Here is a 16,316-nt window from a genome sequence, read left to right on the forward strand (position 1 = left end):
TCCCATGCCTCTGCCACACACACACAAACACAAGTTAAAGGCTGTCATTCTTCCAGAGTGTAACAGGACTCCAACTTTGAGATAGGTAGTTAAATAAAAGAACATACTGGTAGATAATTTACAAGCACTCCCGTGTTCTAGCAGTAGCTGTGATAATACAGAAAGCAATGCAGAAGAGGTGGACAGGGGTTGACCACCTGAGCTATTTAATAGCTCTGGACTTGAGGCAAGTCATTCAGTGTCAAAACATTTGCTTTCTAATTTGCAAAATGGGACTATTCTGCCCTCCCAAGTTGAGGATTTAGGGTTGTCTGTGAGTCTTTGGAAAGCTGTTAAACTCCATGACAGTGTGATACAGGCACCAAATAGTTCTCCCTTCTTTGGTCTCTTTTAGGTGCATATAATTGAAGAGAAAGGACCTCCCTCAATTCAACCACAAAGCAGGCTTGTTAAATCCCAGAATCTGCTGAGAGGAGATCCTCCTACACAGAGGGCCCCTGAAGGCACCTGACTTCACTCAATTGCAAAGGGCATATCTGATTCAATTTTTAAGCACTCCCCTGCCTGTGATACTGAAAGCACTGCTTGTTTACTGCTACAAGGTAATCATCAGGATTGCCACTCTTAAGTATTCTGGATTTAATAAGGAAACCATTTAATTTCAGGATTTAAAATGACCTAGATTGCCACATTTCCTTGGTTCTCAAGTACTATATTAAACAGCTTTCAAGTCAGGGAGGACTAACAGGATAATTCAATTTATTCAGGTTTGCCATACACAAGGGGAATGGCATGAAGCAATGGTGGGTGGGGAACGGCATCCATGTTTCTTACGGGTTGGCTCACAAGCCTCTCCAGTTCTTAGCAGGCACCCCCTGAAGACGGCTGGGTGAGGGCAGCCGCCGCATGCTCGGCCGCCATTCAGCCACTGTGGGGCCAGGTCGGAGTCAGAGCAGTCACCACAGCTTGGCCCTGCTCCTTCTCTTCTGCTTTTTTAATAACCCTCTTTCATTGCTGGGATGACATACAAGCCAGTCTTTGCCCAAGAGGCAGGAGGACAAACTCAAACCACCTCCGTCATAAGATCTGGGAAGAACCCATAAAACTGGGCACACAGTTCGATTATTCTAAGCAGGACAATTAGACTTACTTAGAAAATCTGAACTAAGTAGGATAGGATGTAGGGATGGGAGGATGCACACATTTGTGAAAAGCATAAATACAATGAGGCAACCCTTGACTGGAGCAGGGAGGGTTAGACCAGCATGCCCGGTCCACCTCAGGAATGTCTTAATCAGACCCCTTCTGCCGACTCCACATCCCAGAGCTGGTCTCTCTGGTTCTCAGTGGAACCGGCTTGCGCGCTAGGGAGCCGTCTTGCCGTCCTGACCCACTTGTCATTGCATACGGACTGCTCCTTGGTTTGTTAGGGCCAGTGCACAAGGGAAAGAGGGAGGGGGAATTCCCTGGTGGCACACTGGGTAAGAACCCTGCCCGCCAGTGCAGGGGACATGGGGTCGATCCTCGGTCTCGGAAGACTCCACATGCTGCAGGGCGGTGGAGTCTGTATGTCACAACTCCTGAGCTCGTACACTGTGGCCACTGAAGTCCCGAGAAGCCGCCGTAATGAGAGGCGTGTGCACCGAAACTAGCGGTTGTAACTAGAGAAAGCCCGAGGGCAGTACGAAGACCCAGCACAGCCAGAAATCAGCAGAGAAACAAATATAGCAGCGTGTTAAAAAAGAAAGAAGACATAGCCCCTGGTTCATAAATTATTTAAAGAATTTAAAACAGTGCAACTAACACTTAAAACAGTGACAGCAGAGCAGTAAAGCAAGGTGGGATCCTTCTAAGCACGAGGCCCTGTGCATTTGATGACAGGTCACACAGGCCCACAGAGCCGGCCCTCCTGTGATGAGCAGCAGGGTGGAAACTCCCACCTGCCAGCTCGACAGCATCACATTAAGCCCTAATGCATAAGCCAGCCTCAATGGATCTTTGGGATGGGACTGGAGTTTCCCCTCAACACCACCACCGAATATACAGGATTCCTCCTTACCTGTTCAGCCGCTCCGTTTCCACCTCAAACTCTCTAATCTTGCTTTCCGAGATGGCAGATCCATGGGAGTAGAGAGTCTGGAAGATTTCCTGAATGTTGGAGCAGTCCTGAAGAGAGTGGGCCAGGTGCTCTGCCACGCTGCTGGACACCTGAACAGGTGAGCATTAATTCCCCTCTGGACAAAGCCACTTCCGGGATGCAGGGCCCCAGGCCCTTGCTTCCCGATTTAAACTGTTAAGTTTTAAACAGTTTAAACTGATGTTCCTTGAGAATTGAGCACCAGGAGATAGCTACCCAGATATTTTTCAATTTGTATAATATAATCCTAGTATAAAAAGTTAACTACTGTGAATTCAGTACACAAACAGGGTCAAAATGCAACTGCATCCGCTAAGCTGTATCTTCAGCAGCAGGCATGAAAGATCCTGAGCCTTGGGACCTAAAATTCTGTATATTAAATAGAGTCTGGACACCCTTTCTCCTTCCTAAACCCCCTGCCACCCTCAACCCTTGTCTCTTGGCTGTTGTAGCGAAGGTGAACATCCCATTCCTTCACTTTCATAATTCAGCTTTGGCATGGAAGCTGGGTGCCTGCAATTTCTGCCCAGTGCAAAATTCTAAAATAGGGCCTTAAAAGTGCTGTTTCTGTTTTTCCCCATCCCCAAGGGTCAAACCAGTCAATCTTAAGGGAAATCAACCCTGAACAGTTGTTGGAAGGACTGATGCTGAAGCTCTAATATTGTGGTCATCTGGGGCGAAGAGTCGACTCATTGGAAAAGTCCCTGATACTGGGAAAGATTGAGGGCAGGCGGAGAAGAGGGCATCAGAGGATGAGATAGCTGGATGGCATCACTGATGCAATCGACATGAACTCGGGCAAACTTCGGGAGATGGTGAGGGACAGGGAGGCCTGGCATGCTGAAGTCCATGGGGTTGCAACAGTCAGACACAACTGGGTGACTGAGCAACATTCAGTTCAGTTCAGTTCAGTCGCTCAGTTGTGTCCAACTCTTTGAGACCCCATGAATTGCAGCACACCAGTCCTCCCTGTCCATCACCAACTCCCGGAGTTCACTCAGACTCACGTCCATCGAGTCAGTGATGCCATCCAGCCATCTCATCCTCTGTTGTCCCCTTTTCCTCCTGCCCCCAATCCCTCCCAGCATCAGAGTCTTTTCCAATGAGTCAACTCTTAACGAGGATCAAATAACTGGATTTTCCAGCCTCCCCCAAATCCTCAAAGACATCCCCAGGGAACTGAAATTATTCTCTTTTCACTATACATCAGTTCACAGCCCCAGGGTATTCGTCACTCTACAAAAGAAAACTCCAGAACTGAGCTGGAAGGTTCCAGTCTGTCCCAGCATCAGCTGTACTTCAAAGGCAACGATCCTGCTCAGTGGAGAGAACCTTCCCGTTCAAGAGGGACGTGCGAATAATCAAGTTCTCTTAGAGCTTCCTAACTCACTCAGTCTCTGGGGAAGCAGGGTGACATAAAGCAAGTATTTCAAGACTTTCATCTGTATTGCTAGTAACAAGACCTCAATCATTTCTTTCTGAATGGTTTCAAGTAGAGAGACAAAAAGCTTCCTTTAAAGCTGAAGGGGTAATTCACTACCAGCGAACCACTAAGCATTTTAATCTGACCCTCTGGAAGGAAATCAGGCATGATTCCTTATTAAAATCACCTGGTTTATTGGAGGGGCCCTGGGCAGTGCTTCTGTTGTGGACGAGCCACTGTGTGGTTCTACTATGTGGCGTGTCCCTTTGCTCCTCATAAACACTCACCCCAATGCTGCTGATCTCTGAGCCTAGGACTGGCCGATCAGACGACGAAGATTCAGACCTGGTCTTGGAGAGCTTCACCCTCTCGGCGATCTTAACAAACAAAACAAAACAAGTGATCGAAAAACAACACACGCCACACCCCATATAAACTACTGACACTGTGTTTATACAGGGCTACTCTTGAACCTTGGCAACTAAACCATCAGTTCTTAAAAACGACTCACGTGTCTGATTTTTCTGCCACCTGCTTATTAACTCATGGTTTTTCAGCGTTAGTACAATTGACATTTTGAGTTGGACATTCTTTGCTGTGGGGGACTGTTCTGTGCACTATGAGATGTTCACCAGCATCCTTGCCTTCTAGCCACAGTACTCCAGGTGTGACCATCAAAAAGGTGTCCAGACATGGCCAAATAGCCCTTGGGACAAAAATCACTTCTGGCTGAGGAGCACTGGTGAGACTTCATAAACTTGATGGTTGACAACCAACCTTGTTGCAGAGACTGGCGGGGCTACCAGGTAGAGGACATGTAATCATGGGAACAGTCTCTCTGGGGTGGACTCAGCATGGGAAGGGGGTCGGGGGCTGTGGCTGAGAATGGAGGGGCTACTTCTCACAGCTGCTGAGGCCTGCCCATCATTGTCATCTATTTTTCTGCTGGCAGGGCTGTCGGTTCTGGGAGTGGGCAGGTCACCGGTTCATTACTCAGGGTTCCCCTCCTGGGCGGAACCATGATCCTCGAGAGCAACTCTCTACCCACCCTGTGACAAAACATCTCACTCTCCACAACGACCTCTCAGCTGGGACAGGCTCTGGCCCGCTGATTAAAGAGAGCTGGCATCCAGGTTGCAGCCGAGAGAGACTTAAAACTATTAGTGGGTTATCTCTTCCTGCAGTTCCAGCTCGGGAGGCCTACACAGGACCCTGGGAAGCCCCTTAGGGCCCGCTGAGCTAATTGCATGTAGGCACAGCGGCCCTGCTCCACAAAGGCTAGGGCTGCCTGATAACAGGCGGTGTCCCCAGAGCGCACCTTGGCGATGGGGATGTCATTGCTGCTGCTGCTTGTGCTCAGTTCTCCGGTGCTGGGGTTAACGGGGCGGTTGGCGGAAGTGAGGCGGCCAGGGCTGGAGGGGCCCGTGGCCTGCACGCTCTGCAGGCGAGTTTGAAGCTCTCGAACCTGAAATGACAACACCTTCAGACACAGCGGTAGGCTCCCCCCGCCCAAAGAGCAGAAGGGCCAGTGCGGGGGAGGGCAAAGCTTTCATTTACACGAAGAAACCAGCTTCCCTGAAAACCGAAGTCAGCTGAGTCCACATAAAGAGCACTGATGTTCTTAACTGGATCTGCCAGGGGCTGGCCAGCATCTGCACTTCACAAGCTGGAGGAGGACATGTTTTCTATGGTGCTGGAAGATTCCAGCACAAAGGAGAAGGGCCACCTTTAAGGGATGTTCACTCACTCAGTCTCCTGTGCCTGATACAGATGGCACTAGAAATGGAACCCAGGATGAAATCTGTACTCGCGTGGAGTTCAGAGGACAGAGATCATTTCAACACGAGCACATGCTCATGCTATAAATATCAATCCAGGGTGGGTGTGTAGGAAGCAGGAAAGAGGAAGAACGTGGCTCCACCTGAAGTCACTGTGGAACTGTCTTTGGGCACAGCCTCCCAGGTGGACAGGGCTGTAATGGATGAGATGAGTGAGGCACTGGCTGAGGGGCTGGAGTGGGAAGACCGGCTTGGAAGACACACTGTCTGAAGAACTGCAAATTATTCAATATGCATGGGGTAGGAGAGAGACCTGCTCTGGGAAGGAGGAGGGGCTATGGTGATGAGAGGGAGTTGGTACCCATGGCTTCTTCCCAAGGGACTTTGAGATGGGATTATCCCAGGGACAGTAGGAAGGAATACCTAATTAGCCCTTCAGTGTGGAGAGACCCAGGGCCCCTCAATTACATTTAGAACACACATCTACCTGCACAGAATTTAAATGTCCCAACTCTGCTTCTCTATGGTTCTGGCTTACTGATATCCAAAGGGAGAAATGTTCCAAGCAAGTGAAAATGATTATTAGAAACTGGTCTTTTCGATGACCCTGATCACAATTTGATCACTGTATACAATGTCAGTCTTAAAGGACACACTGATCGCAGCACCCAAGGGCCCTTACACATGGGTACCAGACCCTAATGGGAAGAATCAGCACCAGGACATCTAAACCCGGGTTTTCCCAACCTATCGGTGCACCAGAATGTCCCAAAGGGTTTGTTAAGACACAGAGCCCAGGGCCCAGTCTGCAGAGATTCTGATCAGCAGGTGGAGACCACACCTAGGAGTCTGCACGTCCAACAAGCGCCCAGGCAACGCTGGTGCATCTGGCTGATGGCAGTGACCTGCGGGCGGCCAAGGCCTCACAGCACTCGACATCTCAGACCCCACGGAGCAGAGCCACCCGGCTGCCAGCCCTGAGGCCTTCTAGGCGAACTGTTGTCTAAAAGCAGCTGGAGAGCTTTTCATTTTTAATATCTTGGATGTCTCCACCCTGCTGAATTGGGAACCAAAAGTAATTGAAATTTCAATAATTCATTAGCATACGAGAAGCCAAGATAGGAAAAGTCCCTCGGAGCAAATTGCATTCAGTGGTGAAACAGCTGAAAAGTGCCCAGTAGCTGGCTCTGCGGTGGCGTCCAGTAACTGCGGGCTAACAGAAATGTGCATCGTCCCCATAAAGAACCACACACAGGGCTGCCCTCAAAGCCGTCTAAACACCAGAAAAACACATGCTGTCAAATCAAGTGGGACTGCTGCTGAGAGATTACAGGGCTCACTGTGGGATGGTCCTGATCAACTGTGCCTCTCTGTGCCCGCGGCCGAGGGCAGGACGCGTTTCTCCATCAGGCCAGCTTCCTGGCACCGGGAAAACCACTGTGGTGGAGACCGAGGGTTTCAGGTTCTACTGCTGTGAAAGCCTGATGAGGTCCTGAATAAACAACAGTGTTACCACCACTGCCGAATCTAAAGAGTGTCTGAAGTGAAGTGAAAGTTGGTCAGCTGTGTCCAGCTCTTCGTGACCCCATGGACTATACAGTCCATGAAATTCTCCAGGCCAGAATACTGGAGTGGGCAGCCTTTCCCTTCTCCAGGGGATCTTCCCAACCCAGGGATTGAACCCAGGTCTCCTGCATTGCAGGCAGATTCTTTACCAGCTGAGCCACTAGGGAAGCCCAAGAATTCTGGAGTGGGTAGCCCATCCCTTCTCCAGGGGATCTTCCTGACCCAGGAATTGAACCAGGGTCTCCTGCACTGCAGGCGGATTTTTTACCAACTGAACTATCAGGGAAGCCCTGCTGCTGCTGCTGCTAAGTCACTTCAGGAGTGTCTGAACCCCTCCCCAAACAATCGGTAGTCTGGGGTTCCAGGAATCCCAACTGGTCCACTCATCTCTCTTCTTAAAAAGTAAAACATGGCCCTGGGCATTTTATAAAAACATCATTAAGACTACTCATGTTATAAAAAAATGTTTGTTCTTCTAGTCACTAAAGTCAACATGTCCACTGTGGAAAATTTAAATGACAGTGGAAAATGAAGACAAAAAAAGTACCTATGTTCTTTCTCACTCTACAGAGACGATAGCTTCTAGTCATTTTCCATGGTGTGTTTGTGTGTGGGCATGCACACCTCAAATGAATTCTGAGTCTAAATACTCATTTTCATATTAAACGCTTTGGGCTAAGAGAATGTCTTTGAAAACTAAAGGATGATAAACATGTTTATTTTGGTCTACGCTTGATTACTTACTGATAATTGTTAGGCAGTGAAAAATATCCAGCTGAAGGGAGTGGAGTGAGCCTTCATGGAATGAGAAACAGCTAGTTGAGTTAAAAGGCCCTTTCTCCTCTCTTGCTTGGGAAGTGGGATCTTAATTTAGATGAATACATGCACAGAAATGAAGGTTAAAACCAATCTGCTGACTGTAAGCTTAGGTAGGGCTTGGGAGAGGGGAGAGAGACAGCTATTAGCATCCTTGCTTTTGTTCTTACCCACTGCAGTGAGTTGAATTGCGTACCTTATCCAAAAGACACGTCTAAGTTCTAAACCCCCAGTCTATGAATGGGATCTTATTTTGAAATATGGTCTCTGTAGATGTAATTACATCAAGGATCTCAAGATGAGACCCTCCTGGAATTGGGGCAGGCCCTAAATCCACTTATAACAAAAAAGAGAGGGAGATTTGAGACACAGAAACACAGAGAAGGCTGTGTACAGACGGAGGCAGAGAGTGGCCACAAATCAGAGGACACCAGGGCTAGCTATAGAAGCCAGAAGAGGTGAGACAGGATTCTCCTCCAGAGCCCATGGAGGAAGTGCAGCCTCGCAACAGCATGATTTTGCAGACTCCAGAATGGTGAGAGAATGCATTGTTGTTGTTTTATGTCATCAAGTTTGAGGTCATTAGCTAATATACTCATCTTTCACTGAAGATATTTCATTAAAGAAAATATATTTCAACGAAATACATGCTTTGCAGTTGAGGACAGCCAGAAATCAAAGCACATCTAAGCTAGGAACTGATATATGTGCCGATACCCTTATAGCCTTTCCCACTGGAGTTCTTCAACATCAGACAATGGAACATGATTTCAGTGGCCATTTCCTCACTTTTCCTAAAGTGAGTATGTAGCCAGGTTGCTTCTAGAGGCCCGGAAGAGGAGTGTGTCTGTCACGTCCCCTGGAATCCTGATGGAGTGTGAAGGGGACAGTCTTGTGTCTCAGGGGCTCAGAGTCTAGCCAGACTTCTCGTTACGTGGGCTCCGAGAAGGGACACCGACAAGAAGTGTCAGCCCGTGAAAGAAGCATTACTCTGCCTCCCAGAGTGGGAAATGCTGGCCTTCAATCTTGAAGGCTGAGGAGCTGTTTAACAAGCAAATAAAGAGGAAAACAGATCTGACAGGCTCAAGGAAGGGAATAACAATAAAATGCTAGCCCTCCGCTTCTCTTAACGCTCAACGACTTCCCGAAGAGCGAAAAGGGCTTCATACGATCACCTGATGGAGAAGAGAATGGACTGGAATGAGGAAGAGAAAGGAAGTGAGTCAAAGCTGCATGTGGGAAATGATGAGAGCTCAAACACTGTCAGTGAAGTGGGAGCAAAAATGGCTGCCACTCCCCAGAGCGCCATCCGATTGAACTTCCTTTCCTGTAGTAACCGGTACGTTCTCTAGCCTCACTGTCCGCTATGGTAGCCATAAGCCACATGAAATGTGCCCAGTATTCCCAAGGAACTTTATTTTTAATTGTATTCTATTTTCATTAAACTCCAACTTAAATAGTTGTGTGTGGCGAGTAGTTACTGTATTGGTCAATGTAGTTCTAGAACAATTTAAGAAAGGAGAAAGACAAACTTGTGGCTGGAATGACTCCGTGTATCACGGCACTTCGCAAAATGGAGAAAACATAAGAAGAAGCTGAGTTTTCAGAGATAAACAAAGATGCCAACTTTGGACATTTGAGGAAGCCAAGGATTTCAGTCAATGGTAGAAATGTAATCTGAGAGAAAGGGATCAGAACTGGGCTTCTGCGTGTGGATAAGGTGTAAGTGTGGAGGTGGAAGGAGAGAGTCCATACAGCTGGTTGGATTGAAAGCTCAGCTGTGGATAGGAAGAAGGGGGAGCTTCACTTCCAGGAGAGAAAGAAGAGGTGAGGACAGGTACGAAGAAGGGTATGTTTGCGAACTGGAGAACTGAGGATGAAAAAAGAGGCGGCTTCCATCTGATGGCTTTCGTCTGGCCTAGAGTGAAGGTGCTCTGATAGGAGAGAGGGAGGGGATAGCAGCTGTCAGAAAAGAGAAGGAAGGTGACCTACGACCCGAAGAGCGAGACAGAGAAGGCAAGGAGGGGAGAGGCCCGCGCAGCACACCGCCAGCTCGGCCGAGCTCCTTGACTTTAGACGGGAGACTGAGCCAGTGCACTGTCTCCTTCGAGCTCTGCAGACTGCAGGAGCATGCCAGCAGGGAGCAAAGGCTGTAGCGGTGAAAAGAGCGTGCTTGGGGCGTTAGCAGAAAGCAGACTTGGGCGCGTTCCTTAAAGGCACAGTGGAAGGAGGAGGACTGATGAGAGACACAGAAGGGAAAAAGCCCAGTTCCATCGCCTACACAAGGGGAGCTGCTGCGCACAAGGGGCACTCAGAAGAAGGCTGGTTAGATGCGGCCTTGGCAGGTACTGAAAGGACAAGAGTGAGAAGCAGGGCTGCAAACAGGGCCAGGGGGCTGTGGCTGTGCACAGAACAAATGAAGATTTCCAGTGTGTGACAGCTGTGGCTAAAGTAACCAGGCAGTCTTCCTAACAAGAGTGTATAGAAGTGCTCCATAAAAAGGAACAGCGAGAAAGAAATTCACTGCCAGGGTTCAAAGAAAGACAGTAAACTCTCCAGAAATGAAGTGAAACTTAAGGTTGGAGAGGGAGGAGGGAGCTGGTGCTTCGGGCAGCTGGGGAGGGGCGAGCAGGGCGTGGAGGGAATGTGCCAGGATCCAGGGAGAGGACCCAGGGCCGCGGCAGGTGAGGCTGCTGGAGCAGACGCTCCTGCATCCGGTTGGGAGGCTCCCTGCCAGGTCCCTCGGTGAAGAATGGACCGAGGGCGCCGCCCAGGAGGCTGGAAGGCAGTCCAGGCTTTGCGGGAGTCAAACCAGAGAAACCAGCACCTCAGCCTCGGGACCCAAGAGTGTGGGGTCCAGGCTTATTCTGCCTCCACAGTGTGCGCACCGCCCCTCAAACCTGGGAACCGCTCCCCGGTGGCTCGGTGGTGAAGGTCCCATCAACAACGGAGGAGATGAAGTTTCCATCCCTGGGTCGGGAAGATCGCCTGGAGAAGGAAATGGCAACCCACTCCAGCATCCTTGCCTGGAGAATCCCATGGATGGAGAGCTGGGTGGGCGACAGTCCATAGGGTCGCAAAAGAGCTGGACACAACTTAGTGATTAAACAACAACAACAAGAAATCTTGACAGTGAGAACTGGTCTGGATTTTGCCAGACCACCCTCTTTCCCAGAAATCTAACTGGTAAACTCCCCAATATCATCAGGGAGCTGGAAGAGACTTAAGCCTCCCATGACGGTGCCCAGGACCGTGGAGCTGACTGACATGCAAGAACGGCGGCAGGGAGAGGAGGATGAGGCGGGACAGGCCAAACCAGGAGACGGACCCAACGGAGATGAGATCAGAATAAAGTGACCTGTAAACCACAGCGCAATAAGCACGTGTAGGGCCCGGAAAGAGATAAGAGGAGTAAGTTTTGTACAGAATAAGAAATTGTGAAATTAAAATAGGCAGATATCAAGCAAGAATAGGGAGATGAAAAAGAAAAGCCCATGGAAAATGTAGTCAATGAAGTGAAATCAGCTTAAGCTCTAGACTGGCAAGAGTGGAAAACAGTGTTTTTCAATAAAATTGGAAAGAGAAGTAGTGAACAAGGACACAGCACAAAGAATTCAGAACACACCATGGGCAGCTAAATAGACACAAAGATACAAGTGTCACTGAGAGGCTCCAACCCACTTCTAAAAGAGTTCCAGGGGACAGGAACACAGGAAATGATGGAGAAACAATATTCCAAAAGAAAATAAGTAAGTTTTCCAGATATAGTCCTGAGACTTAAGTATCATGGCCAGGTGATAGATAGTTGTGGAAGTTTTTAGATATGTCTGCAAATGCTTTGATAGGCCCTCCATCAAAAAGTGGGCTCCAGGATTTCCCTTGTGGTACAGTAGATACGAATCTGTCTGCCAGTGGAGGGGACATGGGTTTGATCCCTGGTCTGGGAAGATTCCACATGCGGGAGCAGCTAAGCCTGCGGGCCACAACTACTGAGCCCACAAACGAGAGCCCGTGCGCGCTCTGCAACGAAGAGCAGCTCCCACTTGCCACGGCCAGACAAAGCCCAAGTGCAGCAATAAAGACCCAGTGCAACCAAAAACAAACACATTTTAAAAAGGTGAACTCCAGTTCCCCTCCCCTCGCACACACCTGGCCTGAGACTGCATCTAATCAACGGAAAGCTGTGTCAGTGATGCCATATAACTTCCAAGGGTAGGTTAGAAAAGGCAGTACAATTCTGCCTCCCTCTCTCTCGGGGTGCTGGCCCTTACTAGCCAAACATGCTGCCGTGAGGAAGCCCAGGGCACACAGAGAGGATGCTTGTGGGTGTTCTGACCAACAATCCCTGCTGAGGTCCAGACAACGGTCAGCTTTACCCACCAGACAAAGGAGGTATGACTTCAAGATGACGGACCACGGCCACCCTCTGGCTGCAAGCACATCTGAGCCCAAGAGAGAACTGTCCACTGGAGGCCAGTCATCCCCAGAAACATGCAGATAGTCATAAACGATTCTTTCAGGGCTGCATATTTGGGGTGGTTTGTTATGCAGCTGGTGCTAACCGGAAGAAGAGGATGAAAAAACTGCCTATCTAGAAACACTGTACTGCAAATGTAGGTGGAAGGGAAAGGGTAAAGAGAGAATCTTGAAGCTGCCTGGTGGGAGAGACACCTTAAGCTCTGAGGGCGGGGATGTTGGTCTCTTTCACTCACTATTGTATTCGACACGTGGAACAGTGTCTGACAGAGTGTCAGCCTCAATACAATCTTGAATATTGCCAAATAAAACTGTCACCTGAAAACCCAAGATGTAGCTAGACTACTATAGCAGCCTGAGTAATGGCCCCCAAAGATGTCCACACCCAAATCCTGGAAATCTGTGAATAAATTACCTTACATGGAAGAAGGGAATTTGCAGGAATCATAGAGAAAGGCAAGGAAACTGAACCAAGAAGGAACACAGCCCTGATGCCTCACTGATTTTAGTGAGGGAGACACATTTCAGACATTTGACCTCCAGAACCGGGAGATAATAAATCCATGTCATCTTAGGTCACTGACTGGTAATTTGTCTCAGCAACAACAGGAAACTATACACCTATCGTCAAGAGTGTGGGCAAAAAGAAAGACAGTCTCAAAGATCAAGAATTAAGCACCTGTAGACCTTTGCTGAAAGAACTTCCCAAGGACACACAAGCTTTTCAGGAACAAGAAAACTAAATTGCAAAAAAGAATGGGATAAAGGGGAAAATGACAAGCACAAAAATTGTCAGGATAAGGGCTTCCCCGGTGGTGCAGCGATAAAGAACGCGCCTGCCAAAGCAGGACACACAAGAGACGGGGGTTTGATTCCTGGGTCAGGAAGATCCCCTGGAGGAGGAAATGGCAACCCACTCCAGTGTTCTTGCCTGGAGAACCCCATGGACAGAGGAGCCTGGCGGGCTACAGCCCATGGGGTCAGAAAGAGTGGGCACACTTTCACTTTCACGCACACGCACGTGCCATGAGGCGCCGGTGAGGACTCTGCAGCCTCTCTCTTGGCCATGCATTCCAGAGAAATTTCCACACAGGACCAAAGAGGACGCAGGCATGGCCTATGCCTCGGGGCACTGTTTGCGGCAGTGGGAGGTCTGGACGTTGGGCATGGAAAATGTGGTGGGGACACTACAGAACTTTAGGAGGCTGTCAGACCTCACGCATACGTGGCACCGCGGGCAGACCTTAAAGTCAGAGTGCTCGGGGAAAACAGAGAAAGAAGTCTGCAGCACAACACAATGGATGTAAATGAAAACCACAACAAACACTGTGTATAAGGACGTACGTAAAATGAGAGAAAGAGTGGGAGAGAAAAGCAATAAATAAAAGCAGGCCTTTTCACGATCAATGTGTCTGCTTTAACAGAGGGATGTAATTAGCTTATCTCTGGGCCCTGCAGGCCAGATGAAAACAAACAAATGAAAGGAAGTAAATATAAAGATAGCTTGCTCAGGGGCATAAGAGATTATAGCAGCCAGAGGCTGATGAGGACGGAGAGGCGGGCTGGAGCTGTTGAGGCGTCACAGCAGTGGGCTTCCGGAAAGGGCTCAGGTCACCGAGAGGGAGGTGAGGGTGGCTGCAAGCAGGGCCAGCTACTGGGCCTGCGCTCCCCTAGGACGACTGCAGAGGCTCAGAGAGACGCCCAAGCCCTCTGATGGCGTCAGCTGAGAACGTGGGGCACACAGGAGTGACAGGCAGGGAGGAGAGGTGGCACTGGACTCCTGAGCAGGAGGAGAAGCATTGCTATTAGCCATAAAGGAACAAGTCTGTGTTCCACTGATGGTATGGAGCAGTGGTCTTTGGGCAGCTGTAACTTCAGACAATTAGGTTGTAATTCATAATTTTGCTGTGCAATGGAGCTGGTGGAGACACATGAGTTGTACACTGGACAGGGCTGAGAACCACTGAGCCGGAAAAGTTCTACTGAATGAGCTTGCGGTGGTGAGCACGGGCAGGCCTCAGAAAGCAGCCTCCTTTGATGCTGGGCTTGGGGCTGTGTTTGGCAGAGAACCACTGTCTCCCACTGGAGATTTTATAAGACTTTTCTTTCTCAGAGCCCTCAAGCAAATGAGAAAGCAGACTTTACTTATAGAAAATATACACTTATTCCTACAAATGTGGTTTGTTTCAGCAAAATAGTATTTTATTGTTCATGGCAATTTTGGGTCAGCTGAAACAGAAGAGGAAGAGATTATAGAGCATAAGGAAGAAAGCAAACTCAGCTGCATTTCTGTTCTCTGAAGGGTGATGGGTGTACCTTGTTCTTTTGTCTGAAAGCCCATGAAGGAACCTGGACCGGATTATCTAAGTGGCTGCATCGGGGGAAAAGGTCAGTGCTTTGGCAGTCTTCCTAATTTCTGACCAGCTTTCAAACAAATATTGTCGGCTACTTGCTTTACAGCCAAGAGCTTGCCTTTACCAGCTGGACTTCCTCACTGGAGTGGAGGCTGAAGGAGGGAGACAGGGATGGATAAGCCAACACTGGTACCCACAACTAAAAAGACTGCTTCACAATTTCCACGGCACAGGTGTGCACAGAGCCCACTTAGAAACTATTTTCAAAGAAGACATGAGAAAATCAGAGTTTTGTGGGTTCTCTGCCATGGATCTCTCTTAAAACTTCCTCTAACTACAGAAAAGAGGGGAGACAGGTTTTGCCAAAAATGTTCTGTCAAGCTCACATCAAGATAAATATGTGCACAGACAACTTCTTCTCTATGCAACAAACTTATTTTGTCTTCACTTGGTTTTGTTTTGGAATACCAGGGACACTGATGTGTCGTGCCCTAAGGAGTCTGCCACCCACGTTATGTAAGAGAGGATGCTTTACTTCCCGTCTGGGTAGAAGCAGGAGATGATATGGGGAAAAGCAGACAGAACATAGGAAAGAGTCCAAACAATAGAAAAGTGAATGTTGATCCCACTGCAAGGCTACCAGAGCCTAAGTTTCGGTGTTAAGAGTTAATGTCAGCATAGACCAGGATCATTAAACTTCCGCAGGCCTCTCATGTCTAAGAAGGGTATAATAGTATCTCTCCTAGAATTACGGTGCAGGTTAAATGAGATGTGCATACATCATCACTCATCACTAGTAAATGCTCAAAACATATTCAGCATTATCATTCAGGCTCTACCATCCTGCTTTGCTTCAAAGGTATCTATTTTTAGTACAAGAGGGGTTTGTTTAGTCTAAAAGCAGTTAAAGAATGTTAGTACTATCAATATTATTAACAGGTCCTTAAAAATAAACAATCAAAATTGTACTGAAAAAAAATGCATTGGTAGGTGGCACCTTATAAAACTATTTTTTCTTCAACAGATGAGCACGGGACGTTCTCCCCGACCCCGGGCAATGCCTCCTTGCCTCTGCATTCCTAGGGATACTGTGTCCTCCCAGATTCTAGAACACGCAGAGCCCTCTCTGCACCCCCTCTGAACTCATGTGACCTTGATGAGTGGAAGACAGGGGTGGGAACCATTCCTGTCTCAGATGCAGGGCTCGTCACTACCACACCATGGCCCTTGGAGAAGCAGGTGAGGCATGAATAGAAAGTGCTAGAAAGGCTGTGGGGGGTTCTCTCTCTTTTCACTCCACCTGTGGGGAGCGGGTAAAGATGTCTGGAGAGGCTTTCGGAACACACACGGGGGGTGACTGAAGGATACTGCCTTCCGCTTACTGTCTGGGTTCTGCTAGGATCACAACGGGGAAGTGTGTGAGGGTCCTACAGCCCATTCATTGATTCATAGCTCATGGAAGGGCCCGAGCATTTATCCTTGGGAAGAGTTTCCCAGTGACGCTGTCACACATATTCTGAGCCACTCCAGGATGGATGTGTGAAACTGCCTGATTCTCTGGCACCCGCATTCCCCTCCAAGTCTACCTGGTATCACACTCAGAGCAAATCAGTCACCTGGAACACTTACTGCTCAACACACCGCTCCTTCCTATTTCTCAGCCCCTCTCTGGTAAGATGGAGCATCTGTCGAGCTCTGGTCCATGGGCTGTGAACAGAAGCATTCAGATGAGGAGGAGTCTGTTCCAGTGATGTTTTAGGGAACAG

General features: G+C 48.7%; 1 protein-coding gene across 2 annotated transcripts in view; it reads right to left on the minus strand.

Moving 5' to 3' along the window:
* The window catches only part of MCC (mutated in colorectal cancers), a 310,469-nt gene that overhangs the window by 55,756 nt on the left and 238,397 nt on the right, over positions 1–16,316 (minus strand). For both annotated transcript variants that reach the window (XM_018053750.1, XM_018053751.1), the window contains exons 7-9: positions 4,879–5,025; positions 3,848–3,937; positions 2,060–2,208 (exon numbers count right to left, since the gene is read on the minus strand). In XM_018053750.1, coding sequence (XP_017909239.1) covers positions 2,060–2,208; positions 3,848–3,937; positions 4,879–5,025 — 386 coding nt within the window. The remainder of the gene's footprint in view (positions 1–2,059; positions 2,209–3,847; positions 3,938–4,878; positions 5,026–16,316) is intronic.

This window comes from Capra hircus, chromosome 10 (genome assembly GCF_001704415.2).
Source record: "Capra hircus breed San Clemente chromosome 10, ASM170441v1, whole genome shotgun sequence".
In the NCBI taxonomy this organism is placed as follows: domain Eukaryota; kingdom Metazoa; phylum Chordata; class Mammalia; order Artiodactyla; family Bovidae; genus Capra; species Capra hircus.